Genomic DNA, 26,976 nt, shown 5'->3' with positions numbered 1-26,976 from the left:
AAGGAAACAAAACAGGATAAAGATTAGACAATGAGGGATAAAGCTGTTGCAGAAAATGAAAGAAAAGCCCTGCTTAGGCTTTGTAAAGGAGTTAAAATCTACAGGCAAGCAGCCTTCCCAAGCAATGGCTAATCTTTGCATTCAAACTCTGATAAATCAGCTCTGTGGTCTTTTGCTCCTCAATCTGCTCCTTTATGATCAATAACTATTTCTACTCTTCTCATACATACAGTATGGGGAATGTCTTCATTTACCCTGCCCCAGAGTCTTTGGGGACTGTCTCAAGAGGTCCAGAAGGAGGGAATCAAAGAAGTCAAGTTGGTAGTCATAATCATGCAGTCAAAAGCCCCAGCCTTTTTTACATGTGTCAAGATGTAAAATTGGTGCTTTAATTGCATGGCCGTGGCCACTATCCTGATATTTTGGCACCTCTGCAGACCCTTCCCCCTCCCCCAGACACCATTAGGGCATGTAAGAGAGTTATTATGCAATCATAATCAACATTTTAATTATTACCAACACAATATATGAAATACCATCTATTAATTTCAGACTAGGGTGTAGTTAAACATGGCTTTTGATCAGGCAGACTATATCACCCATCAGCTTGTTCACATTAACTCCGTAAATTGGCTTACATCCACTTTAATTTGTTTTAAAACAGATGTATATCTGGTGGTGTTGCTATTCAAATGTGTTGCTTATTGTGCTGGCTATTTCAAAAGTATCTGTAGCTGCAATATCAGAATTTTCCCATATACTGTTGCAACAAAAGCTTACATAAACAGAGGTGGAGTACCTAGAGGAGATCAGAGAGATAAATTCTAACTTTAAAGAATATTAAAAAGATTGTTGAGATAAATGCTAACATTTAAGAACGTATATTTTTATATTTTACTTTAATGATTCTGTGTAGAGTTTTAAAAGACTATAAAATGAACCTTTTTATACAATTGAAATTATGTAACTATTAATTTTTAAAATATAGTATATCAAAAATCACCATTTTTGATACTTCCTCCATTACACGGATGTTCCTTTGGAGAGACAGCTCCTACTTCCAAGCTTTATGTTACTATAGATTAGGACATGTACAATATTTGGGCCTGAAACATCTTTCCCACTTTGGATACATACTTGGATATCTGACATTTGCACTAAAATCAAATTTTGTGATGCCAAACATGTATTATTCAAGCTCTTAAATTTTCAGGCCAGAAAAGCTTGTTTCTGTTTTCCCACAGTGATCACCCTACACGTTTTCAGATTCATGTATCTTTACTGAGATGGGGCACCTGTGATAATCAAGATGATTGTAAATTGAAGCTCCACCTATTCCTTAAGTGTATTGGTTTGTTTGTTACATGCTCACTTCTTGACTTTTTTGAACACATTCTGTACATGTCCTTGTCCATTATCCTATTAACAATGTTTCTCATTATTTGCCACCTTCCATCCTGTCCTACATTGCCAATAGCAAAATTAGTAAGTTATTGGGTTGTTCATTTCCCTCATCCCCTTTCAAAATTCTGTAGAAAGCATCAATGTTATATTTCTGATTCATATAAAAAAAAGTTTTGACTTTCTCTGCAGTGGAAATGTTGATTATTGTCTTATTTCTGATATCCCTTCTGAAACACTTCTTTATTAACAGTCATGTTCATGACCTGACTTGTTCACCTTTTTTAAAAGTATCATTATGAAACCAGAAAAATGCAAGTTCTCATTACAGCATTTCATCTCCAGTTCCAAGAGAAGCTGCACCCACTTCTGCACATGAAAGAAAATGCAAAGAACACTGATCCAAATTCTAAAATTGTGCTTCTGTCACTGCCCATAGGGACAACAAGCTTCCTTAAATATTTTGAACTGCTTAAGGACATCTGAGAAATTCAGGCTTTGCAAATTCCCATACAAACTGACTTGATGAGACTGCTGTGTTGATCAGGTAGATAAAACTGATGTAACTGATAGCTTTTGTTTTTTTCAAACATGACGACAAGGGTTTTCAAACTTGGCAAGTTTAAGACTTGTGGACTTCAACTCCCAGAATTCCTGAGCTAACATGAGTGGAGGAGGAATTCTGGGAGTTGAAGTCCACAAGTCTTAAAGCTGTCAAGTTTGAACCCCTGCATTACGGTATGGATCTTGGCTTAAAATACAGATAAAAATGCATACCAATAAAGAAAAGATGATTTAGAAACATGTACTATATTTATATAAATTCACATTTTAAAATACATTTTGATGGGAAATTTGAACTGGACAAATTTTTCAAAAGGTTTGCTTTCTGAAAAACCTGGTGATTATAGTAGACCCCTTCGAACTGAACATAAATATAATTTTAGAGTGAAAGTCATGTAGGAATCTTGAGAAATGTGAAATTAACTCTTAATGATTATAATGTACGTAACTGAATAATGTTTCTGGCTTGCTGCATGAGTTCAGTAGGGGTAAAAATGTTCAGCTGCCAATTTTCATTTGTACTTAGGGTCCTATACAGGGATCCCCAACCCCTGATCTGTGAACCAGAACTGTGAACTGGGGCTATGACATGCCAGCAACCGGTCCACACAAACAAGTGAAGTCCATCTTGCAGGATGCAGGCAGCATGGCCCCTCCAGTCTACAGAAAAACCTTTTCTCTGTGTAACTGGTCCCTGGTGCCCAAAAAGTTGGGGTCTCTGTCCTATACATCTCGTTGCAGTGTCCAACAAGTCAGATTACATTTGATGTATTAGTTACTCTAATTTTCTATTGCGCCTTAGTGTTAGCCAAATACGAATGCAGAAAATGAATCTTCAGTGACATGTTGCTCTTCGTAATCTTGTATGCTTCAATAAGATGTTTATCAACCAACTGCATGTAGTTTGGTGCTCTGTAGTTGCCAAAAAAATTCTCAACATCCTTCAATGCCTTTGTGATAATTTTCTCTGACCTCATTAACAGATCTTTGAACCTCTTGCCATTAATGATGTAGCTGATCTGTGGACCTACAAAAATATATTCCTTAATCTTGGCGTCGATTATTCTTGGAAACGTCTGTCTCAATAACAAAAACCCTCACCTTCCTTGTTCATTGCTTTCATAAAAATTTTCATCAATCCGACAGTTACGTTAAGGGGAGGCAAAAATATCTTTATGGGTCAACAAGTGGTTCATATGCCACTTTTTTCTGTCCTTGAACCAAATTCTTTTGGTGTGGCCTTTTCTTTTTAATGTAATGTGACTCTCTTGCACGGCTGTCCCATTCGCATATGTAACAACAGTACTTGGTATATCCGAACTGTGTTCCAAGCAGCAGAGCCACTACTTTTAGATCTCCACAGATACTCCAGTTGCTGTACTGGATATGCTTCAACAACAGTTCCAGATTTTCATGTTTCTTTCATTTGTGCTGCATAGCCAACAGATACTGAAGGATGTACATTGCCTTTGTGTAAAAACAATTTCTATAACACAATAAATCAGGGGTCACCAACCTTTTGGACCTCAGGGACCACCAAACTCATAATTTTAAATCCTGCAGACCAGAGACCCTGGGAAAAACCCCCAAAAGTGAGAAGGAAAATTCCACACCCTGTTTTCCTACCAATTGATCATTCTTTATTCAAGATCACAAGATACCGTTTCCAGCTCCATTCTCAGTGGGAGAGAGACATTTTTGGCTTCATGCAAGGAAAGCAGCAGAAGCAGTAGAAGTCTTTCTTTCTCCCCCAAATTCTGCCAGAAATGAGTCTTTGTGAGACGTGTTGTGCTGGCGCAGCCTCTTGGAGCAGGATGCCTTGCAGGTTCCCAAAGACTCATTTCTGGCGGAGTTTGGGGGAGAGAAAGGAAGACTTTTGCTGCTTTCCTTGTGTGCAGCCAAAAGCAGAAGAAGAAAGAAGTGGAAAGAAGCAACCCAGTGGCCAGGCAAGGCACATGGGGCAAGTTCCCCCCTCCATCCTTTCCCCCCTCCCCTCACTAAGTCATGTTGTTCACAATGCAAACGACTCAAGCCTTGTGTTCCCATGGGCCATGTGGATGGCACAGCCTTGTGTTCCCATGCAGCCTGGATTAATTCCTTTGGGAGGGTGCTTTGGGATGACATTTCTCTGCGGACTACCAAAATTTTCTTGTGGCCCACCAGTGGTCCCCGGCCCACTGGTTGGCAACCACTGCAATAAATGATTGGTGAAATTACAGGTTATTTTCATGATTAGCAGCCCAAAATCTAGAAGATACAACCAAAAGTGTTCAGGAAGCAACATCTTTATTGTCCAATGAAATTGATCAGGAGGGGGTTCATTTGTCCATTCAAACCAGCCAATTTCAACTTCTATAATGTAATCATAGTGCAATAGTAAGAAGAATTTTTTCACCGTTTCTTGTGAGATATTTCTTTCTTTTCAGACTCACAGTTTTAGGATACACTGCAAGTATATGTTCACACTTTACATTTTGAAACCATTGTCATTTAATTATTCCTTCATCTCAAAAGCACTTGGGAGAATGCTAGATGAAGTTGATAAATCCTACTACAGACCATTAGAGAGGTGCAAAAATACCCTCACTGAATGTTTGAAGTGAACCTTAAACTATCTGGAGTGTTCTCAAAGGGATGCATGATTAATATGATCCCCAGGTCAGCATTTTTAAAATAGACCCATTCTGCAACTTTATAAGTAACTCACTTTGAATCCTGTTTTAAATTTATTTATTCATTTTAGATAAATTTATTCATAGCATGTTTTATCCTGCCTTTATTACTTTTATAAGTAGCTCAAGGCAGCAAAAGTACTTAATACTATTACTTGTTCCTCCTTTTCCTCCACAACCCTATGGAATGAATTGGGTTGAGAATAAGTGATTGTCCCAAAGTCACCCAACCAGCTTTCATGTCTGAGGGGGGACTAGAGCTCATAGTTTCCTGATTTCTAGGACAGAACCTTAACCATTATACCAAATTGGCTTCCTTTGAAAAACAGAAAAAGGGACAGCTATCTATATAGAAAAAAACAGATGCAGGCATACACATACAATACAAAACATTCCTTCTGTGCTTTGCTACTTTCCAATTCCATCTTGGTTTTGCTACATTGTCTCACTGCTCTTTTCTGGTTTCTCTTACCCCGCTTCTTTACATATTAGGTTCTACAAGTTTCCTGAATTTTATCCAGAACCCAGCACCAGGTGCTCTTTTTAATTATTCTTTTCTCTGCTTGACAGTACTTGTTATGTGCACTTCAAAGCAAAGAGTCCAGTTCAAGGTATCTTTATATAGGAGCAATGGCATTTTGTATGCTTGGATCTCAGAGGTATTAAAAGGAAATTAGAATGGTGACTGAAAGCAATTGCTCCCCTTCAAAGTAATTCCAACTGCAGTAATTTGAGACAATTACAGTCGTTCCCCTCCCCCCAGCCACTCAGTGCAGCAACCTAACTTTTGAAACCTGAAGTAACAATCAAACAAGATTTTATTGGGAAGGAGCTCATACAAAAAAGAAGTGGCAGCAGCAGGAAAAGTTTATTCTTTAATTGTCATACTTTCACTATTTTCTGAGGAAAAATTTGTTTCCCGGTTAATTTCATTTTAAATTACATAATGCATTCTATCTAGATCCTCAACTCCCAACATCCCCAAGAGGCATAGCCAGTGAAGAGGGATGGAGGGAGTCATGGCTGAATATCATATGTAATGAAATAAATCATAATGTATTCCATGAGGCTTATTCTTCAAAAAATGTGGCCACACTGAGATGCTGTTTAGTTACTGCTCAATAGTCATCAACATAATATAGCCACCTCCTTTAAAGCAAACAAATCAAACCAGTTTGCTCACATGTCTTGTAAACAGAGGCCTCATCCAGGTTTTGGTTTCTTTCCCTGGATACAATATTTTTGGATATGTAAAGCATAAGTTATCCACCTAATTATCAAACCAATGTTAAGACTGCAGAAAGCTGATTCCTGTATGAAGGTTTGATATAGCGCTGATAGGGTGCAGCAGCTACTAAAGAGTAGATGCTGCCAGTTTAGTCATGTGCTCAGTTAATTGTTAAGCTCATGGCATATGCAGGAGTGAAGGAAAATACTTTATGTAAGCTGCAAAAATTCAGGATCACAGCACAGTTAGAACTGTCTTTCCTGCCATCTAATGGCACACCGGATTTTTGCATGTCAGACATGCAAAAATCCACACTGGATTTTTGCATGTAGCCCTAAGTGCAGCAAAAGCAGAGGTTGTATTAAGTATCTGAAAGGGGGGGAAAGGTGAGTCTCTCATAATGGTCAGCTAATGACCAATACTTCAAGAGATTATCTTAATAAGCTTCTGGAAATATTTGAAGACACAGTCATAGAATCATCGAATATAAATGAGGAATGACAAAGGACCTTGGAGAGAATCTGTTGAAACTTAGCAGACAGCCATCACTGAAGTCCACAGATGATGATTTATCAAATTAATATAGCCAAGCACTCTTGGATTCTGGAAATACTTTCCATTGGTTGTGATAGCTCCTTTCAATCTTCCCACTGGAAACAGAGTAGAATTACCAGAAGTATTAGTAGCAGTTACTCAGTGCAATAAATCAGACTAGGCTGGGGTTAGGAGAAGAAAAGCTTGGTTATGTTTGAAGATTAGGGGATACAAGGCATATCTGTTATAGTTCAAACAAATACTATATTTGTAATACAATACAGCAATTCCTTGAACAACTGCAGAAACAACATGTTTTAACCAGCCTTGTATTTATGACTTTGAGTCCTAGTTGCAGGAACTCATATAATATTATGATATTTCAAAAATATTTTGATTGCTATGTCCTAATCCATTTGCACAAACTGTTTTACACAGAAGAGATAAATAATAAATTGAAGCCATTAAATTGGATACTTTATATAGTTATAAACTATTAATTCAAATCTGTAAGCTATTAAATAAGTCAGCTAGTTAGGTGGAGAAGTAACCACTACAGATACTCCTCCCTTGAAACATTGGTTTAGTAGACCTATCTTCTTCATTCAAGTGTTCTTAAGCTTTATTGGGATCACATCTTCCAGAGTTCTCAGCTACCTAGAAATTGTAATCAAAACAAATTTGGAAATCACTAGATTGTGGAAATTTGATTTAAGTCTATTATACAGTAGCACTTTCTTTAAATTGCTCTATTTATATTCCTCAAAAGTTTCTGCTATAACACATTTTGAAAATTATTTTAAACTAGCTCTATACCTATGCTTCACTATGACACTATGTGATCGGGCTTAGTTTTTGGGGAAGAAAATAAGGGAAATAAGGGGAAAAAACTGTGCCTCTGCCTACCAGCATCCATTGGTATTCATCTGGCTAGCATCCTGTCAGTGTGGGAGAGAGTTGAGGGCTGTTTGGAAACTGAAACAATATTTGCTGTGGAAGCAAGAAGGAGATAGCAAGGAACCTGGATGTAGCTTAGCTCAACTGTTCTATACTAAAGCTGGTTGCTGCTGTGAAACTAAAACAGAAACTGAAATCCTTCTCCTCTGTTTGTGTTTTGCATTTGGAACAGATTTCCTTTCATGTGGGGAGGGGGAGTAGAACTCCTTAGCATCAGAGCGTGTTAATAATAATATATGAAATACTAATGCTCTGATTCATCATTTCAAAAAATCCTTTCTTAGTGAGCACCTAGAAGCCAAGAGGAAAATACGTGCCAAATTTCAAGTTTGTAGGCTTTACGGTTCTGGAGATTTTGTGATGATGCTTGAGTGGTATTTCCCTTTGATAGATAGATAGATAGATAGATAGATAGATAGATAGATAGATAGATAGATAGATAGATAGATAGACAGACAGACAGATAAGGGAGAGTCTGATGGTATCTTAAATATAAACAGATTTACATGAGGATGATCATGGACTAAAAGCACCTTCAGAGAAATATCAGAGATACTACTCTGATACTACTATATCAGAGATAGTATAGTAGGATCATCATAATAAGGACTAAAACAGCATTTAACATAGATGAAATGCATCTACTATTGAATATGTTAAAAGGATTGGGAATTAAATGTACAAAACATCTGGTTCAAAAGCACCAGAGGTAAGAAAACAAAGGCATTAAAGAGGTTTATAAAGAGACATGACTCAACAGAATCTGCCACCATAATAGTAAGCAAGGGACTGTTTTGAGATGCATCAGCTGAAGACCTATATCAGAACAGTACTCCTAGCAGAATTAAACTGTTCATGGAAAATTGCTACTTGAGCAACACTGTGATGACCCCTAGTCTCTCAAAATAACCCAAAACCCAAAACATACATTAAAGTCCGGTAATGCCTTCAACTTAATTTCACTGTTTTATTAGGCACAGTTTAAAGTCACAAAAGTAAATAATGAGGCAAAAAGAAAACCAAAACAAACCACATTGACGGGAGTTCCGAAGCAAGCCAAGATAATTAATCATCCATTCTAAGAAGATAACCAAGGAGAGTCCATGGGAAGAACACCAGCAAAGATAAACCTCTTTTCAAAAAAACATTAAACTTTGACTCCAGCAAATTCTGACTACGCAGTTACAAACTTATATACATAGCTCCCAGCTGCAAGCCACGAGGAGGATCACGGTAATCTCCTCTTGAGTAGACCTCGCTTTTCCCTGATCCTCTCCTCCCTGTGTGACCTAGGATGGATAGGGGGTGGGCCTGGATCCTCCTCTGATTGCTCAGCCAGCCTCTGCCCTTCCCCTGCCTCCTACACCACCTTTGGAGCCACACTCCCACTCCCTGTTGGCTGTTCCTCCTCTTCCTCAGAGTCAGTCTCCAACAGGGGCATGACAAACACATTTTGAGACCAGTGGCTACAAACTAGGGCAAATTCAATATAATGTTTCATTATTCTTACATATGTTAAATACCTAAAAACAAAGTAAGATAAAGTACAAACCAGACCCCATGGTTCATTTGGCTTGGTACAATTAATGTGACTGTTAGTGGCATTCCAAATATTTAGTCGGTACTGGCTATGTTGAAGGCATATTCACCAGAGTTACTTTATTAACAGTTTATTGTGACACAGAAATAAGGCTGGATATCCTTAGCGTATCATTAGTTTAGGCCTTCAAATGTTGCTCTTTCAAGATTATTGCTTGTCATTTGGAGTAAATATAAGGATTTAGTTATTAAACTTCCAATCTACAATTTGATTCATTTGCCTGCATCATATCTCAACTGCAGACAATACTTCATTTCCTCTCCTTAGTAGAAGATAGGAAAATCAAATGAATTATTCTATTGCAATAAAATTAGAATACCTTATGCTGGGGAGTGGGGTTCAAATTTTTTAGCTAAAGTGGGGAATCCAAATGAAAACGAATGAAAAATGTTTAGCTTACCCAACCTGAGGACAACCAAGGGCTGTAAAAGAGATTCTGGCCAGCATTGTATAAGGCCCTTGCATCTTACTTTTTGTACTAAAAAGTACAAAAACTGCACTAAATCACGAACGACAATAGCTGGAGCTGGTTCGTTCCCGGTGCTGTTTGATTTCAACCATCTCTTTATTCTCCAACACAATTGTTGCTACCCTAACTAGCTCAATTTCAATTGTCCCTTCATTTAACTATACCAAATTGAACCATTGAGTTTCTCTCTTAGATAGCCAATTAATTCCTATTATGAGAAACACTTTTTTCCAGTTTTGCATTTCTTTTCCAGAAATATTCTTTTCTAGTTCTGTTGGGATCTCTCTTTCTCATGTCTCCTTATCACAAAAGAGATTTTCATTAGAGTGATACAGTGATATTGATTGGAAATGAATTTCAGAAAGAGCAGAAGCTACAAAGGAGATATTGTAAAAATTGTTGCTGCACTACAGAGTAAAACTGCAGTTGCTAGTAATCACATAGAAATGCCCAATAGGATGTGATATAATTTGATTTGTCAGAGGTTCCAGTGTTTTGTTCTTTGCAATGTTAGGAAACTCTACAGGATATGTATTTTTAGGGATGGGTTGCCTTTAAGCAGTCATATTTCAAGGATGAGATCATGAATTTAATGCAAAAAATGTGCCAAGATGGTCAGTCAGACTCTGCAAGATAAGAAGAGCTGCATGAGAGCTACTCCAGTTGCTCTCCATATTTATGAAAGGCATGCAGAATGCAAACGCTGTGCTTGAGAGCCAGAATTTCCTATTAGAAAGCTGTACTCCCTACAATAAGTTATTCTGATGGTTTTGGCCAGGGTTCAGCTTCAGGAAAAACAATACAATTGGTTTGCCAAGTAAAAGTAGTTACACAGAAATAATACTTTGATTAGAATTTATTTTTTGCTGTCAGGAGTACAATCACAGGATGAAAAAGATAAACAAAGAGACATTGGACATGTTATTCAGATCAGTGTTTCTCCACCTTACCAACTTTTAGATGTTTGCATCAACATATGCTGACTGGGGAATTTTGGGAGTTGAAATTCAGACATCTTAAAGTTATTGAGATTGAGAAACAGATTTAGAGCAGGGGTGTCAAACTCGCGCCATCACATGACGTATCATGACTTTTCCCCCTTCACTAAACCTGGCGTGGACGTGGCCACCACATGACACATCTGGCCTGCGGGCTGTGAGTTTGACAGTCCTGATTTAGAATTTCTCCTTAAGGAAGATAACTAGTTCAACAGCTCTGAATTTCATTAAATTGTTTTATTACAATAAACACAAATTACAGTCAATTCTTAAAGAGGCACGTTATTCTAGTTTTTTAAAATTCCAATTGAAATTTCCAATATATTGAAATAAAGGCCATAATCCATCTATCATCATGCTCTGATTCTTTAAATGGGGAAATTTTAAGAGTTCCTCAGCTTCTTTGGGGTTAGTTTTGTGAGAATATAAATAGTGCAGAGGGGATTTCATTTTTAATACTTCCCTTTATTTAAATATGTTCAATTAAATACTTAAAGGTCTGTGTCATTAATGTTCTAGCAGATATTCTCATTTGCTCCTCACTCATATTAGTTCTGCCTGTGATCCTCATTCTTTCTATCAGAGATTTCCTATCAGAGATTTGTCTTACTATAATATTATCAGCTTCCTGAGGTCCATAGCTGTAATAACGATTTCTATTTGTGACTTGCAAAGTCTGGATAGCAAGCTGTATGTAACTCTTTTCAATTTATTTCAGCAGCTTCAGCACTGTAGTACATGCTTCATAGACATACAGCATATTTATTTTCTCTTTCAATAATTCCTCCCTTTAACCTTTAGTCTTTTTATATTTCAAATTGAAAGTTTCCACATGCCATGATGGTGACAAGATGGAGACCCACAGATTGGCCTTGTCACCCATTATGACTATGGTGAACTGAAACCTCAATGTAATGCTTTTTAATACAATAGTGAAAGACTATGTTACCAACCTTAGGTACACATGTGCCATAGCAGCATTTCCTGAAAATGGTAAGAACAGTACCAGTCAATTTTGGGATATCTGGCCCAATTTCCACACATATAAACAAACAAACTTTTGCCTCAAGCAAACTCACACTATTCAATGCATATTGTGATATCTAAACTAGAGACGATATTGCAAGGCAACATAATACTGCCCACATTCCATCAATGTCCAAGATAAGTTATTAAGCCATAGCTTAATGTAGGATGGGAATAAAATTATTCTTCTAGCTAGCTGGCAGCTTAAACAAGGGTGTTGAAATAGATGGGCAGACCGTGCAGCTTCTTCTCATTTCAGAAAGAAAGTAAGCAAATGTTTTCATTCCTTCTGGTTCTATTTAAATTGGTAATCAGACCAATACCTAGAGTAGTTATGTTTATTAAAATATTAATGCATGAAAAATGCAAGCTCTGATTAAGATTAGATACCTATTGGCAACTGAAGTTATGGCTTCTGTGATAACTGTGTTAAATACATTCTTCTTGTGGCAGAAGCTGAGATAGTGATGCTGAAGGAAGGTGGTTTTTGTCAGTTCCAGGATGAACTAACCTAAGTAGAACATAGCTGTTCATCCAATTTTTCCCTTCTTCAAATACTGTGAAGCAATTCTCACACCTGAGCAATAAGCAGTGCTTTCCAAAAGGGTCTCTTCTATGTATCTTCTTTGCATCAGTTCACCTAATAAATGCATGCACAAGAATCCTTGGGTAGAATATGTCAAATGGGATTAATTTTATTCTTTCTGGAATGAGATTGGTTCTCTTGGTGTTTGTTAAATATATCTATATTTCTTGTTAGCAGCTTCTCCCTACACTGCCTACACCAGGGGTGTCCAACCTTTCACCTTCCCTGGGCCACATTAGAAGATGAAAATTTGGTTTGGGCCGCACATAAAATAAAATAACAGTAACGATACCTGATCATCCAAAAAAACCATAGAAAACATAGTTAACATATTAAATTTATTAGGAAATGAAGTTAGTGAGATGTTTTAATTATTTATTATTTATTAAAAATTATTTATTTTTTATCATGGTTTATTTTCTGGCCAAATTTTGCGGGGGTGGGGGAAGAAAGCTCGCATGCCTCGCGCCTACCTCTCCTCCTGCAAATGGCCCGGCTGGATGCTGCAGGACTGGAAGGCAGAAGCAGCAGCGGCAGCGGGGGCAGAAGCAGCGGCGGCGGCGGGGGCAGAAGCAGCGGGGGCAGAGGCGGCGGCAGTGGCGGCGGGTGCAGAAGCGGCAGCAGGGGCAGAAGCAGCAGTGGCGGCGGCAATAGCAGGAGGTGGCGCTCTGACGGCGCCTGCCTTTTCTGTTTCTGCTTGGCGTGGAGCTCGCCTCGCCCCGCCTCTGCCTCTCCTCCTCCTCCTCGCTGGCTCTGGCATGAAGGTTGGGGTGGGCGCTGGGCTGCATTACGAGGCGACCTGGGCCGCATGCGGCCTGCGGGCTGCGGGTTGGACAAGCCTGGCCTACACATTCACATTTTAGTAGTTTGGGTCACTTTCAATCTTAGGGAACTCAAATATTGTTAGCACAGAAGAAAGGAAGATGCTTATAATGTCAGACAAAATGCTAAACATGTAATCATAGCTTATATAAAAATATAATTTTTAAAATAAAACAGACTTAACATCATCGGACATGGTATCCTGCAGAATCATTTGAGATGATTAATATGGCTCAATCCCAGCTCCTAAAATATTTTGAAAAAGTTGCCTGCAATCTAAGACTGTAGGTTCACATACTGTTTAAGCAATACAAGTAGTCCTTGAGTTATGACCACAATTAAGCCCAAAATTTATTGCTGCTAAGTGAAACTTTTGTGAGTTTGCCCCATTTTACAACTTTTCTTGCCACACTTATTAAGTGAATCATTGCATTTGTTAAGTTACTAATGTGGTGGTTAAGTGAATCTGGATTCCCCATTGATTTTGCAGAAGCTATGATCACATAACTCCAGGACACTGCAATTGTCATAAATAAGAGTCAGTTGCCAGGCATCTAAATTTTGAACATGTGGGATTCAATTTTTTTACTACTGGTTCTGTGGGTGTGGCTTGGTGGGTGTGGCAGGAGAAAGATACTGTAAAATCTCCAGTCAGAGGTGGGATTTGCCGGTTCTCTGAACTACTCAAAATTTCCACTACCGGTTCTCCAGAACTGGTCAAAATCTGCTGATCTTGCTGATGTGACCAGGATCATGTGAAAAACAACCATAAGTCACTTTTTCAGTGCTCTTGTAGCTTTAAATAGACATTAAATGAACTGCTGTAAGTTGAGGGCTACCTGTAGTTGGAGGCCTACCCTAGCTTTGTCTAGCATGCCTGTTGAGCATCTTTTTGGTCTGAGAAGTCCTTGAAACCATGATTCATGCCTCATAGTTAGACTACTACATGGTATTGGCTTTCAAGACAATGTGAAAATTTCAGTTATCTAAAATACATAACTATTGAAAGGAAGGCAAGGTTCATCAGTGGAACTCATATATTGCAATTGCTACACTACTTGCCAGTGGATTTTGGGGTCCAATTTAAGGTGCTGGTTTTATCCTTTAAGCCCTACAAGGCCACATCCCCAGGTACTTACAGGATTGTCTGGCAATAAAATTCAGATGACTGTTTACCTTAGATTTCTTGAAACAATTGATAGCCCAATAACATCTGGATAACATTAAAAATAATGGTGAATAGCCCACCAGAATGTTTCTCTTTGAGCTATTCATAGAACTTCTTTGTTGCTGGCATTCCTCTTCTGTCGGAAAGCCCACGGGAGAGTGGTGATGTCAAGCTTTAACAACACCACCGAAACGGCTGCTGGGTAGTGTTGGGAATGATTCAGCATTATCATGAAAACCCTCCTGGGTTATTTATACCATCCTCCCACCTTATATGCCAAGATGTCTTGCTTTTTTACATTTGCCGAGGGATAATTCTTCCTATTTATAATTTCTGCTTTTCTTCTGTAGTCCATTAGTAGTAATTTGATTGCATATTTCAGGGTATAAATCTTGATACTTTCATTATGTTTTGACTGTTTAGCTGCAAAATACTTGATTATTGGCTGTCCATTGATCCGGCTCAAAGTTACCAGATTAGGGGAACTTCTTGTACATTTCTTCTTTTTCATGGAAAAAATGCAGATGTCTAAATCTAAATGTCTAATTCCAATCTCTTTCTCTCTTAACTAAAATACAAAGAGATATGGTACATTTTTGTTTGCATGATTCTCCTTTCTCGGCATTAACAAATATCTTTTCTTTAATCACTGGAGACTAGACATGTCAGGAGTGAGTCAGGAACTCAAGCTGAATATTTTAGGAAGTGATTTGTCATTTTTATCCCCAGTGATGCAGTTCTACTGACATTGAGATAATCAAGATTTTCTGTCCATTTTGACCATATTCTGTCTCCACATCCTTCTTTCTAATCTTTAAGGCTACAAGCCCATGCAAAGCAATAAGTCAGAAAAAATTAATTGAGACAAATCATTTAGAAATAAAGTATTGAAATTTGCATCTCATCAAAGGACAAAACATTAAATTAAATGAACGTTTAAAGCAAAATAAAATGGAATAAAATAAAGTTTAAAAGAACATAGGACATTCTGGATAATGGTTAAAAAACCGAGAGATTAAAAATCCAGCCTTTGAGGGCTAACTCTGGGAAGAATAGTAAAAATGTTCCTAAAAGCCAGACCTGCTTTTAAATGAGAAAAATAGAAATAAATTATAAAAAGCTAATCTAACAGATTAACAAAGGTCACTCATCCTGAGCTGCATCTATTCTGAAACAGAAAGTTTATTTTGTTTTTTTGCACAAAGGAATGTAGCCCAGTCTTTCACTTGGCAGCTGGAAGACATACTACAAATTCTTCACAAAGCTTGAAGCTGGAACTTTCTTTTTCTGTGCTAGACATGTTAGGCAGTTCAATGTGCAAACCAGTGCAGGAAAGAAAATTAGGATTATTTTGACTTTGTATTGCTGGATGTTGTGTTTGCTTTCCTGCAGATTATGCAATGCTGTCAGAAGGGATCAAAAGTCTGTAGGGAAACTTTTGCCAGAAACTATTTCTGCCAGGAATATGAAAACTATTTTGCTAATTGAGGGGCAATTTGCACATTGCAAGCAGTGGTTTGAGTTTCTTCTCATATCTTTAATTGAAAAATAGCTTCAAAAACTGCATAGCCTATGTTGTTTCCCATCAATGATGTGCAGGATAAAAAAGTAGTGAAGGCTAATCCACACTCCATAACTGAATAAATATTGAATAATCTTTTATATTCTTCATAGTGAGCAGCATTGGTTCAGATCAGAGGTGTCAAACTCAAGGCCTGCTGGCCAAATCTGGCCCAAAGGATGCTTAGATCTGGCCTGCAGGGCTGCCCTGGAAACAGTGAAGGACCGGCCTGCGGTGCCTCTGCCACATGCTGCCCTCCTGAACTCCATTTTTGCCAGCAGAAGATTGCAGGAAGCTGTCGCAGCCAAAAACTCAGGAGCTCATTTTCGCTGGCAGAGTATTTGGGCCACTATAGGTGCCCCTGAAACAAGTGATGTCGAGCTGGCCATGCCCACCCTGGCCACGTCCATTCCAGCCCCCTGAGGTCAAACAGAACCCTGATGAAGTCCTCAATGAAATTGAGTTTGACACCCCTGGTTTAGATGCTTTTCAGACATGTTGAATTACAAGTGCTATCTTCCCAAGTCAGCCATTTTAATGGGATATTTCAAAATCTTTGGTCTCCCTATTGTTGGTGTCAGTTTTCCAAGTGATATAATCCATTTAAAAAGAAAAGAGCTAAGTCCATTTTCCAAAACAATTTCTTTTATTTAGGAAAGCATCAAATTGGCAAAGTCCATGGTAATTCTGGATCTGACACAACCCAGAATTACCCCACAATATCAGAAGTTAGAAACAACTCCCAAAAGTCACATTCTCCAATAGAAGTAATTCAACTTTGCTTGATGTCATAAATCTCCACCTCAAGGAGTCTGAACACAGTCAGCTAATTTTCCCACAGGAAGAAGAATCACCTAGCCTAAACAACTCTCCCTATCTCCACTCCTCCCTCCTTAGGAATGTGGCAAGCCCGAAACCCTTTCCCCAAGATAAAGTAAGAAAAAGAATATATACTAAACTAAAATGGCTACACTTATGTCAATTTCAGGCTTGACAGTTGGCTCTTATGCCATGTAATAAAAATGGACTTGAATTGATCGAGGTACTGCTTTTTGTACAGTAAAACTCATGGCTGAGTTCATAACCTGGCATAAACAAAGACAATTCATAACATCTTTATGCCCTGACAACTAAAATCAGCCAGCAGTTTCTACATCAAACCTCGGTGATGCCAGAATGACCATCTGCATGATGACACCATCACACAAATTCTGCACATTGATTGCATCTGTATGCCTGATACAGGTATGTCAAATCATGTCGTTGGTGGGATTACATCATCATGCATGTATCATAATTTGCCTTCACCTGATTTCCCCCTGTGGATGCCGGTGATTATAGTGTAATGTGATGACTTGCTTAATACTGCATGCTTAGAATTGAAGGGCTGGATTCTTATGACATATTAAACCAAACCCACGAATGCAGGCAAATATATGTGTTCCAAGTTAATGTTGCAAGATCCAATCTGGGTCAATCACCAGTACCAAAGGTTTAGTCTGCAGAGCTTTTGGATTTGTTCTGGAGCCCCTCCTCAGAGAACTTCTCTCTCCCCATAACTTTCTCTCTATGTTCTGGTAGAGAGAATTTCCCTGAGGAGGGGCTCCAGCATGAGTCCAAAAGCTCAGAAAACTAAACCTTTGGTCCAGGTAAACAACCCAGATTGGGTCCTAAGCCAAATCCTTTAATTTAGTCTACCACGTGGTAGGGACCTGCCCAGTGTCTTTTAATAGCAGCTGGGGGAGGGGAGATGAAGGGAGAATCAACAAAAAGGTCAAAAGGAAATTAAATAAATGTCACAGATAAGACTGATCATATTTTTATGCAGCACTGAAATGCTTGTGACAAGTGTTCCATTGTTGTCGAACTCTTAAGAAGTGGGAAAAGTCTTGAAATAGCTCCCTGTTAACAAGAGAGGAAGAAAAGTTGCCACTCAGATACCAAGTCAACCAGATGAAGTCATAGGCTGGCATAACAACAGCCAATGTTGACAGTTTTCAATAGCCATCTGTGAACAGCCAACTTGCTAGAAAAATATGCAAGCAAACATAATGGGCTTGTGCATTAGATTCTCCCTGGTATTCAAAGAAAAGAAGCTTCCTTCCTGAATGGAAAAATAATACAAAGGACATATTCTTTAACAGACGCTACTGATATAATAAATGTTTATTTAAAAGTGAGATTAAATAAACAATTGTTGTTTAGAAAAAAGGAAAATCAGTTTTTTCTCCCTTTTTCTTTTGTAGTATGCACCACTAAATTAAGTGCTACAATTCACTCAGATAAGAGGTTTTCTTTTCAATTTAAAAATTGAAATTTAGCCATCTGGCACATTGAAAATATCCTTTTTCCTCCAACACTTGTTTTATTTAATATTTCATTTTCTCTAGCAGCAAAATTAAATGAAAATAAAATAGGGTTTTCCAACTATAAAAATCCCATACATTGTTATTATTTAATGATTGATTTGCTAAAGACTAGTACAGCTGGACTAGGATCTCTAAGATGTTGTTGTTCGAAGATGTTGATTGACACCTTCACCAATATATTATTGTCTGTGACAAAAGAAAGTATAATGATAGGCTTCTACTAATTCTTGCAGCAAGCAATTAATCTACTAACAGGTCATCCAAAGGGGCAGGATAAAGAACAATGAAGTGGGGTGGATTCATGGGATCCGTGCCTAGCACTGATGCAAACAAACATGTAACACAATCAGTTCATTCATAACTCACTGGATTTTTTTTTTCCTTTGGAGCCCATCAAAACAGCTTCTCCTCTCCTGTTCCTTTTCAATGTATGATAACTGAAGAGAATCAGAAACCAATTTTGTAGTTGGCAGCTGCAGATGACTGAATATTCTTTTTCATATTTTAGAGAACCAAAGTGCATACCATAAGCATTAAGCATAACTCACATTATACAGCTCTGTTAAATCAGCATTTTAAAATTATCAGCCCAACACAAAGTTAGTGTTTTGTTAGTAGCATGCCAAAGAAGGAAAGATGGATACATGAAATGGTTGAATAAAAATACATATTTTAATATTGTGGTTATTATTACAGGTAATCTTCAACTTTGATAGTTCATTTAATGACTATTCAAAGTTAAGGTGACACTGAAAAAGATGACTTATGACCTGTCCTCTCACTTATGACCATTGTAGCATCTCCACAATCAGGTGATCAAAATTTGGGTAATTGGCAACCAAAATATATTTATGATGGTTGCAGTGTCCTGGGGTCAGGTGATCCAGAAGACTTTCAACAAATCAATGGAAAAAGATAGATTTGCTTAAAAACTATGTGAGTCGCTTAATGACCATGACAAAAAGGATTGCAAAATTCAGCATGCCTCATGTAATGACCTCCTTATTTAGTAACAGGAGTTCCAGTTCCAATTGTGGTCATAAGATTGCCAATAAATGACACCGTATTTATTTAGATACTAGCTCGATACCTGTGCTTCGCTATGAAACTATGTGGTCAGGCTTAGTTTTGGGGGAAGAAAATAAGGAGAAAAAAAATCTCTGCTTACCAGCATCCATCGGTATTCATCTGGCTAGCATCCTGTCAGTGTGTGAGAGAGTTGAGGGCTGTTTGAAACTGAAATAGTATTTGCTGTGTGAGCAAGAAGGAAAGAGCCTGGGAGTGGCTTAGCTCAGGTATTCTGTACTAAAGCTACTTGGTGCTCTGAAACTAAAACTGAAACTGAAATTCCTCTCCTCTGCTTCTGTTTTGCATTTGGAACAGATTTCTTTTCAGGTGGGGAAGGGGAGTAACAGTGGTGGGATTCAACATTTTTTACTACTGGTTTTGTGGGCGCGACTTGGTGGGCATGGCAGGGGAATGATATTGTAAAATCTCCATTTCTACCCCACTCCAAGGCAAGGATACTGTAAAATCCCAATTCCCTCCCCACCCCACTAACCTGCTTTCCAGCTCTGTTCTCCTGTGCAGGGCAACAAAAGAAGACACAGCCAATCAGCTGGGACTCAGGAGGCAGAGAATAGATGCGGGTGGGGCCAACCAGAAGTGGTATTTACTAGTTTTCTGAACTACTCAAAATTTCCGCTACCAATTCTCCAGAACTGGTCAGAATCTGCTGAATACCACCTCTGGGGAGTAGAACTCCTTAACATCAGAGCTGTTAATAATAATATACAAAATACTAATGCTGCGATGGTCATTTTGAATAATCCTTTCTTAGTGAGCATGCAGAAGCCAAGAGGAACATACATGCCAAATTTCAAGTTTGTAGGCTTTACAGTTCTAGAGATTTTGTGATGATGTGTGAGTGGCATTTCGCTTTTATATAGAGAGATGATAGCATGCGAAGACTGACTCAAATATATTTATTGTAAGATTTGTTTTAGAGTTCTATCAATCTTATATCCCTGCCTCTATAAACTGTTGGAGGGTTCCATTGGAGTGAGAAATGTAATTTCCTGAAATCATTTCCTGCAACCTTTGTATATTCTACTATTTTGTTGTTGTTGTTTCAACAGTAGAAATAGCAATAACAGGAACAAATCTGTTTGCAGAACTTTATAGAAATTCGATATTGTATAAGCACATGTTGGTATCTCTACATCTATATTTAAAATAGTAATAGTTCCTCAATAGAATTTTTAATTTTATGTAGGAGGTCCTAATACAATTCTGAACTTCATTATTCCAAAAAGGACTGCAGGACAAAATAGCTGTAACGGCAAGCACAAATAATCTGGACCATACATTAAGTTGCAATTAGGAAGATTTATTGCTCAAATCTATACATAAGAATCTAGTCAACTAAACATTCAAAGCTAAATTGGCAGTAGGTAAGTGTCAATAGAATTCAAGAGGGGTTCGACTTAAACCGTTCGTGGAATGTAATGACTTTAGGCTGATGACTCACTTAACTTTGCCCCTTGGTTCTGTCCTACATTGAAGAACAATTTAAGATTTTAGAGATCTCTTACCAAAACAGATTATAGTCACTCAATCAGCCCATGGCCCTTCTCCATAAGGTGATAATAACATTCATGAATTCTTGTTTATCAGTGAAGACAAACTTGGTTAATAGAGGGGTGGCAGATAATTCACATTCCGGCTCTGAATATAAATCTAAATCAAACATGGTTTGACAAAAATACATTTCCTACAATAATATAAAATGACAAATAACATTAATGATCACCAACCACTGGTAGTAAGCAATGTTAAAAGAAAAATCAGCACTCTGTAGCTGCCTTCCCCGATCTGGTGCCACTCGTGATGCAAATGGATATGCCACATCTAGAGAGCAGCAGACTGAGAAAATGAATCGGTTACATCAGTGCAACCCCTGGTAATCTTTCTAGTTTAGCACAGTCTATGCTGATGAGGGTGACTCTCCAGGATTCCCCCCTTTTCAAACCTTTTCTGGAGACACTATTAACTGAAACATGATTCTATTAAAAGCTGCCATTTCTTCTCCAACCATAGAGCTATTTTTAAATTAGTTCACAATTCTAACTGCAGAGGATATTTAAAAACAAATGCATACAATCCTACATTCCTTCCATTTCTACATTATATGTAAAATTGGTTTGAGGGAGCCATTGATTGTTTCAAAAATACTTATGCTGAACTTAATTTATCTGAAGTTTAATGGTCTACTTGCAATTGTTTCCTATTTAGTTTGTGCTCACAGCAGAATGCATTCCAAAATTCTAAACCCACTTTTTACCATTCAGCACAGGGCTACCCACATCACTGAAGAAGGTGAAGGAGAGGAGGAGGCAGGCAAAGAGGGAAGGAAGGAAGTGTGTGATGGAGAAGGAAGGAAGGAAGGAAGGAAGGAAGGAAGGAAGGAAGGAAGGAAGGAAGGAAGGAAGGAAGGAAGGAAGGAAGGAAGGAAGGATTTCTGATGCTCCCTTCTCATTTTCCCCACAAGGAAACTTGATGGGGAAGCTAGCAGGAAGTCAGAAGTTGCTCCTGCTCCCACTACCTTTTTGACCATCCATTATTATTCTGTTTCTCTCTGTTTAGGTAATGAAATAAGTCTGAAATGATGATCCATTGAGGCACAGGTTGTCAGTTGTTTTCTCTGAAATTGCTTTCTTCTCTTTAAGGAGCAGCCCTAGTTGAGCCCATCTCTGAAGACTATACAAATATTTAGTCTGCACCCAAGAGAAAAGACTTTTTTCCATACAAATCAAATCATGTCCTTATGTAGTCTTTATGACAAGTTAGAATCCATTTTCAACCTATCTGATCTTAGGATATCAACGGTATCTAGGAGCCAAGTTGCTTTATTTCTGGCTCACTGCATTACAACTAAAATAGCAACAAAGCTTGTCTTTGTGAACTGTCAGTTCTCTCATTGGTGGGAAACTCTTGCCTGGTTCTCTTTCACATGAAATTCCAGCTACTGAAACATGGTTGTCAGCATTTCAAGGTTGATAGAAGTGAAGATAATGAATTGGCTTAGACCTACTTTTGAAAGACTGGAAATTAGAAGGTGGTATGAAAGTGCCAGAGATTGATTTTAGACATTATTTATCATATTTTATACTACATTATTATACAACTAGATCTTTGGATGACTTTGCTCAAAATCCTTATTTCATTTATAAATCAGGCCACTCATTGCTGTATAATTTTACATTGTTTCCCCTAAAGCTACAATTAATAAAGAGTCCTTCCCCCCACCCCAAAGGACATCGATGATAATCAAACTGAGAATTTTCAGCCATAAAAAATGTGCTGGATTTGACTTTTAATTCCTTGGGACCAAAGACTATCTTCTCTAACAAGTTTTGACCTGTCCTATACAGGTAGTCCTTGACATCTGACCACAATTGAGCCCAAAAATTATGTTGTTGAGACATTTGTTAAGTGAATTTTGCCCATTTTACAACCTTTCTTGCTGATACAGATAAACAGAGTTGGAAGGGACCTTGTAGGTCATCTAGTCCAATCCCCCGCCTAAGTAGGAGACCCTACACCATTTCTGACAAATGGCAGTCCAATCTCTTCTTGAAAGTCTCAAGTGATGATGCTCCCATAACTTCCGAGGGCAAGCTGTTCCTTTGGTTGATTGTTCTCGCCAGTGGTGGTATTCAAATAAAGTTGCCACCGGTTTGGTGGGCATGACTTGAGGGGTGCGCTTTGCGTGCGTGCACACACTTTGCATGCACGCGTGCGCCAAACACACACTTTGTGCAGGCGCAGAGGCGTTCTAACTCACCACCTGCAAGCCTACACAATGCTGGTTGCTGCAGCAGCTGCCGCACGGCACTATTCTGCGCCACACACAGCAGCTGCACTTCGAATTCTGGCCATAAAAGTGAGTATGGGAGCCCGGGTGGGCAGGTGGGCCAAACACAGAGCAGCAGAGAGAACCAGTTCAGTCTCCGCTGCTCATTGCCACTACTGTCTCTCCAGAACTGGGCAAAACCGGTTGAATACCATCACTGGTTCTCACTGTCAGAAAGTTTCTCCTTATTTCCAGGTTAAATCTCTCCTTGTTCAGTTTCCATTCATTATTCCTTGTCTGGCCTACAGATGCTTTAGAACAGGGGTCACCACCTTTTGGACCTCAGGGACCACCAAACTCATAATTTTAAATCCTGAGGACCACTAATATGAATTTTGACTGACGGTGGTTTGCTGACGTTGGTGGGAGATAGAGAGAGATCTGATCTAACCTCTCTCTCTCTCTCTCACACACACACACACACAAACACACAGAGGCAGGGATGGGATTCAAATTTCTTAACAACTGGTTATGTGGGTGTGGCCTAATTTGTGGGTGTGGCTTGGTCATGTGACTGGGCATGGCTTGTATGTAAATATTATAAATATTTATGTAAATATTGCATTTTTTATAAAAAAGAGAAACTTTTATCCAAAATCTGGCAAAGGAGGCAAGCAGATTGAGTTGCTCACAGAATCACAGATTCACTCAGAGATATCTTTCTGCCATCGGCTACCTAAGTCTGCACTGAATTATAGAAGCTTCAGTCCTAAGGAAGGTTCGGCTCTGCTTAAAAGCAGAGCCAAAGATCTAAAGATTAGCTAGAAAGCAAGAAATCTGATATTTTCCTGCTTTCTAGCTAATCTAAATCTCCCGGCACAGCAGAACACCTGATGGTTGAAAAAAATAAAGGAAAAATAGCAACTTAGCAGGCAAATTTGCCAGGTAAGGAGTGAGTGAGTGGGGAGGATTCCTGTGGGCCATGTGGGCGGCGCAGCCTTGTGTTCCCATGTAGCCTGGATTAATTGCTTTGGGGGGTGCTCTGGGGGTGACATTTCTCTGTGGCCCACCAAAATTTTCTTGGGACCACCAGTGGGCTACGGACCACCGGTTGGCGACTACTATTTAGAAAACAGCTTGACCCCTTCCTCTCTTTGACAGCCCCTCAAATATTGGAACACTCCTATCATGTCTCCCCTGGTTCTTCTCTTCACTAGACTAGCCAGGCCCAGTTCCTGTAACCATTCATGTTTTAGTCTCCAGTCTCCTAATCATCCTGGTTGCTCCTCTCTGTACTTTTTCTAGAATCTCAGCATCTTTTTTATAGTGTAGTGACCAAATCTGGATGCAGTACTCTAAGTGTGGTCTTACTAAGGCTTTATAGAGTGGTATTAGTACTTCCCTTGATCTTGACTGTATCCCTCTGTTAATGCAACTTAGGATTGCATTAGCTTTTTTGGCTGCTGCTACACACTGCTGGCTCATATTTAGCTGGTTGTCCACTAAGACTCCAAGATCCCTCTCAAAGTTACTGCTATTAAGCCTGATTTCACCTAGTCTATATGTGTACTTTTGGTTTTTCTTGCCCAAGTGTAGGTTGTAAGTGCTCCAGTTGTTAAGTGAATCACTGCAGTTGTTAAGTTAGTAACATGGTTGTTAAGTGAATATGGTTTCCCCATTGACTTTACTTGTCAGATGGTCTCAACAGCTGATCACATGACCCTGGGACATTGCAACCATCATAAATATGAACTAGCTGCCAAGCGTCTAAATTTTGATCATGTGATCACAGAGATGCTGCAACTTTGTGTGAAAAATGGTCATAACTCACTTTTTTCAGGGCTGTTGTAACTTTGAACGGTCACTAAATGAACTGTTGTAAGTTGAGGACCACCTGTATAGTGATTTCAAGAGAATCTGTTAACAGTTTTTTACTTTTTGTGGCAAATGGATAGAGGCTCAGAGGATATTTATTTTTAAATTAATGAATTCCCTGTGGAGTGCCTTTGCCCATCAGCAGCAACCCCCTGCAAATGTACAAATAAAAATGCAGATGTTGAGGAAATGGTACAGATTCCAGACTTGGGAAGAAATAATGTTTATCAGTCCTCCTATCTTCATATGTGACACTTTAGCCAGTCATGTGTTATGCCATGGCCACAGCAGAGGATCTGAATAAATGTGACATCTAATATTCATTTTGCATAATCCTTTTCATCTAATTTGGACCTTGTTGCTAAATAAAGGAATGATGTAGTACATATACATTAAACATAATTACCATGTGCTATAAGGGCAAATGCCATCTTAGTATCAACTGACATGATCTATATTTCATAGTTTTAGCAGATGGGATCTATTTTAGCAAACCAGCTGCCTTGTTCTTTGTTAATGCTTTGACAGGTTTGAGCTATAAAAGAGAGTGAGATATCTTTATTCATTTACTTCTCTGGTATTTTGCTTTTTTGCTTCAAAATCTTGGGAACTGTTTTAGTTTGAGAGAAAGTGCTTTATCCATCATATCTTATGATATTTATGATTGAATGGAGATTTGGATTTAGGGTGCCAGAGTTGAAGTGTGGTATTCTAAATTTCTGAACAAGAATGGAAATGTCTCTAGCATTTCAGTAATGCATTGTCTACAGAAATGGCATATGAAAGATGTGGCATCTGTTTTAGAAATAATTCCCACATTATAAGTATCTAGCAGTTTGAAATCTGATTAAATATAGGCAGGCAGGCAGCAGGCAAGAGCTGTGGTGGCACAATGGTTAGAATGCAGTATTGCAGGCTAACTCTGCCCATTGCCAGGAGTTCAATCCTGACCCACTCAAGGTTGACTCAGCCTTCCATCCTTCCAAGGTCAGTAAAATGAGGACCCAGATTGTTGGGGACAATATGCTTCTGAAATCACTTTTACAAAGTGCTGTAAAACACTATGAAGCAGTATATAAATCTAAGTGTTATTGCTTTAGCAGGCAAACAAGCATGCCATTCTGCTTCTGTTAAATAGCAACAGAATTCAGAAAGCCATGCCAATAGCATGTGTTCTATTGAGCTTTGGAAGGACCAATTTAATAACATGCCTATTTTTTCAGAGACAAATCTTCATTGAATTCAATACAATATTTATTGCAGTGTGCATAGGATTCCAGCTAAAAGGACAATTCATGGCAATTTCTGCAATAAGGCGTTTGAAAGAAAATGAAAAATCAAACAAAGAAACAAAATCCCTGGAGTCCAAAGAGGATGACTGTAAGAAGAAAAAGTGTAAGTCCTGTATGACAAAGTATTAGAATACAGCTTACATCTTCAGCATAGACAGGCCACATGAGACGTTTCCCCCATCTTAAATATAGGTCACTGACCATTTCTCAAGGACAGGAACACACAACATTGTGTCCTACGGACTCCTACCTATCTCTAACCCACTTGAAAGGTGATATCGGACTACCCTTTTCTGCTGTCTATCGAAAGTACTATTTTCTGCACTTGTGACATCAAAACTGTTACTGCCCAGTTGACTTGCCATGCTTCATTTCATTATAGAGAAACACCTCCACTCCAATTGGTTTTGGGCCCTGTGGGTTGAACATCTTTTCTCTCTAAGTTGTTGTCCTGCATGGGCTTTGCTTTCACATAAGTTCATTAGTAAAATAATAAAAATGGTGTTTTTTTTACAAATTTGCCAATTTTTTAGAAAATGGTAAAATTGTGGTGTTTCATTTTGATAAATACCATCCAAACAGAATCACTCTATCAACCCAGTATAATAAAGAAGGGATTGAAGTATAAAAATGTTTTAAATTGCTTTATTTCCAGCCAGTTTGCACATGCCATTTTAATTCCTTTGAAGGACAAGATGATCTGCATCTTCTCCCCATGTGTGCAGATTAGCCAGATGGATTTTATCTGGATCAGACAATTTCTTGATGATGTTACCTAGTTTGGTAATTAAACATTTGTAAAACAAAAGTAAACCATCCAAGAGTACCAAGAACCACACAGCTCACCCGAGCCACAAATATTTTCTTCCATCAGCCTCTAAAGCAGAGCTCCTGAACCTCTCCGGCTTTATGGACTGGTATGGGGGGGCGGATGGTTCTGTGCCAGTGGTGGGTGAGTGCGCATGTGTGCATAGCTCCATCTGCACCAGCAGCAGGCGT

The 26,976-nt window shown here is 38.6% G+C and overlaps 1 protein-coding gene across 1 annotated transcript in view; it reads right to left on the bottom strand.

Moving 5' to 3' along the window:
- Positions 1–19,148, bottom strand: part of RTN4 (reticulon 4) — a 69,234-nt gene extending 50,086 nt beyond the window's left edge. The window contains exon 1 of the mRNA XM_087930532.1: positions 19,124–19,148. Coding sequence (XP_087786658.1) covers positions 19,124–19,133 — 10 coding nt within the window. The 5' untranslated portion in view covers positions 19,134–19,148. The remainder of the gene's footprint in view (positions 1–19,123) is intronic.
- Positions 19,149–26,976: the final 7,828 nt, after the last annotated feature.

Source organism: Pseudonaja textilis, chromosome 1, assembly GCF_049901715.1.
Source record: "Pseudonaja textilis isolate UNSWEBS1 chromosome 1, rPseTex1.2, whole genome shotgun sequence".
In the NCBI taxonomy this organism is placed as follows: Eukaryota; Metazoa; Chordata; class Lepidosauria; order Squamata; family Elapidae; genus Pseudonaja; species Pseudonaja textilis.
Note: the sequence above shows the minus strand (reverse complement) of the source record. Positions and strands in the feature narration are given on the sequence as shown.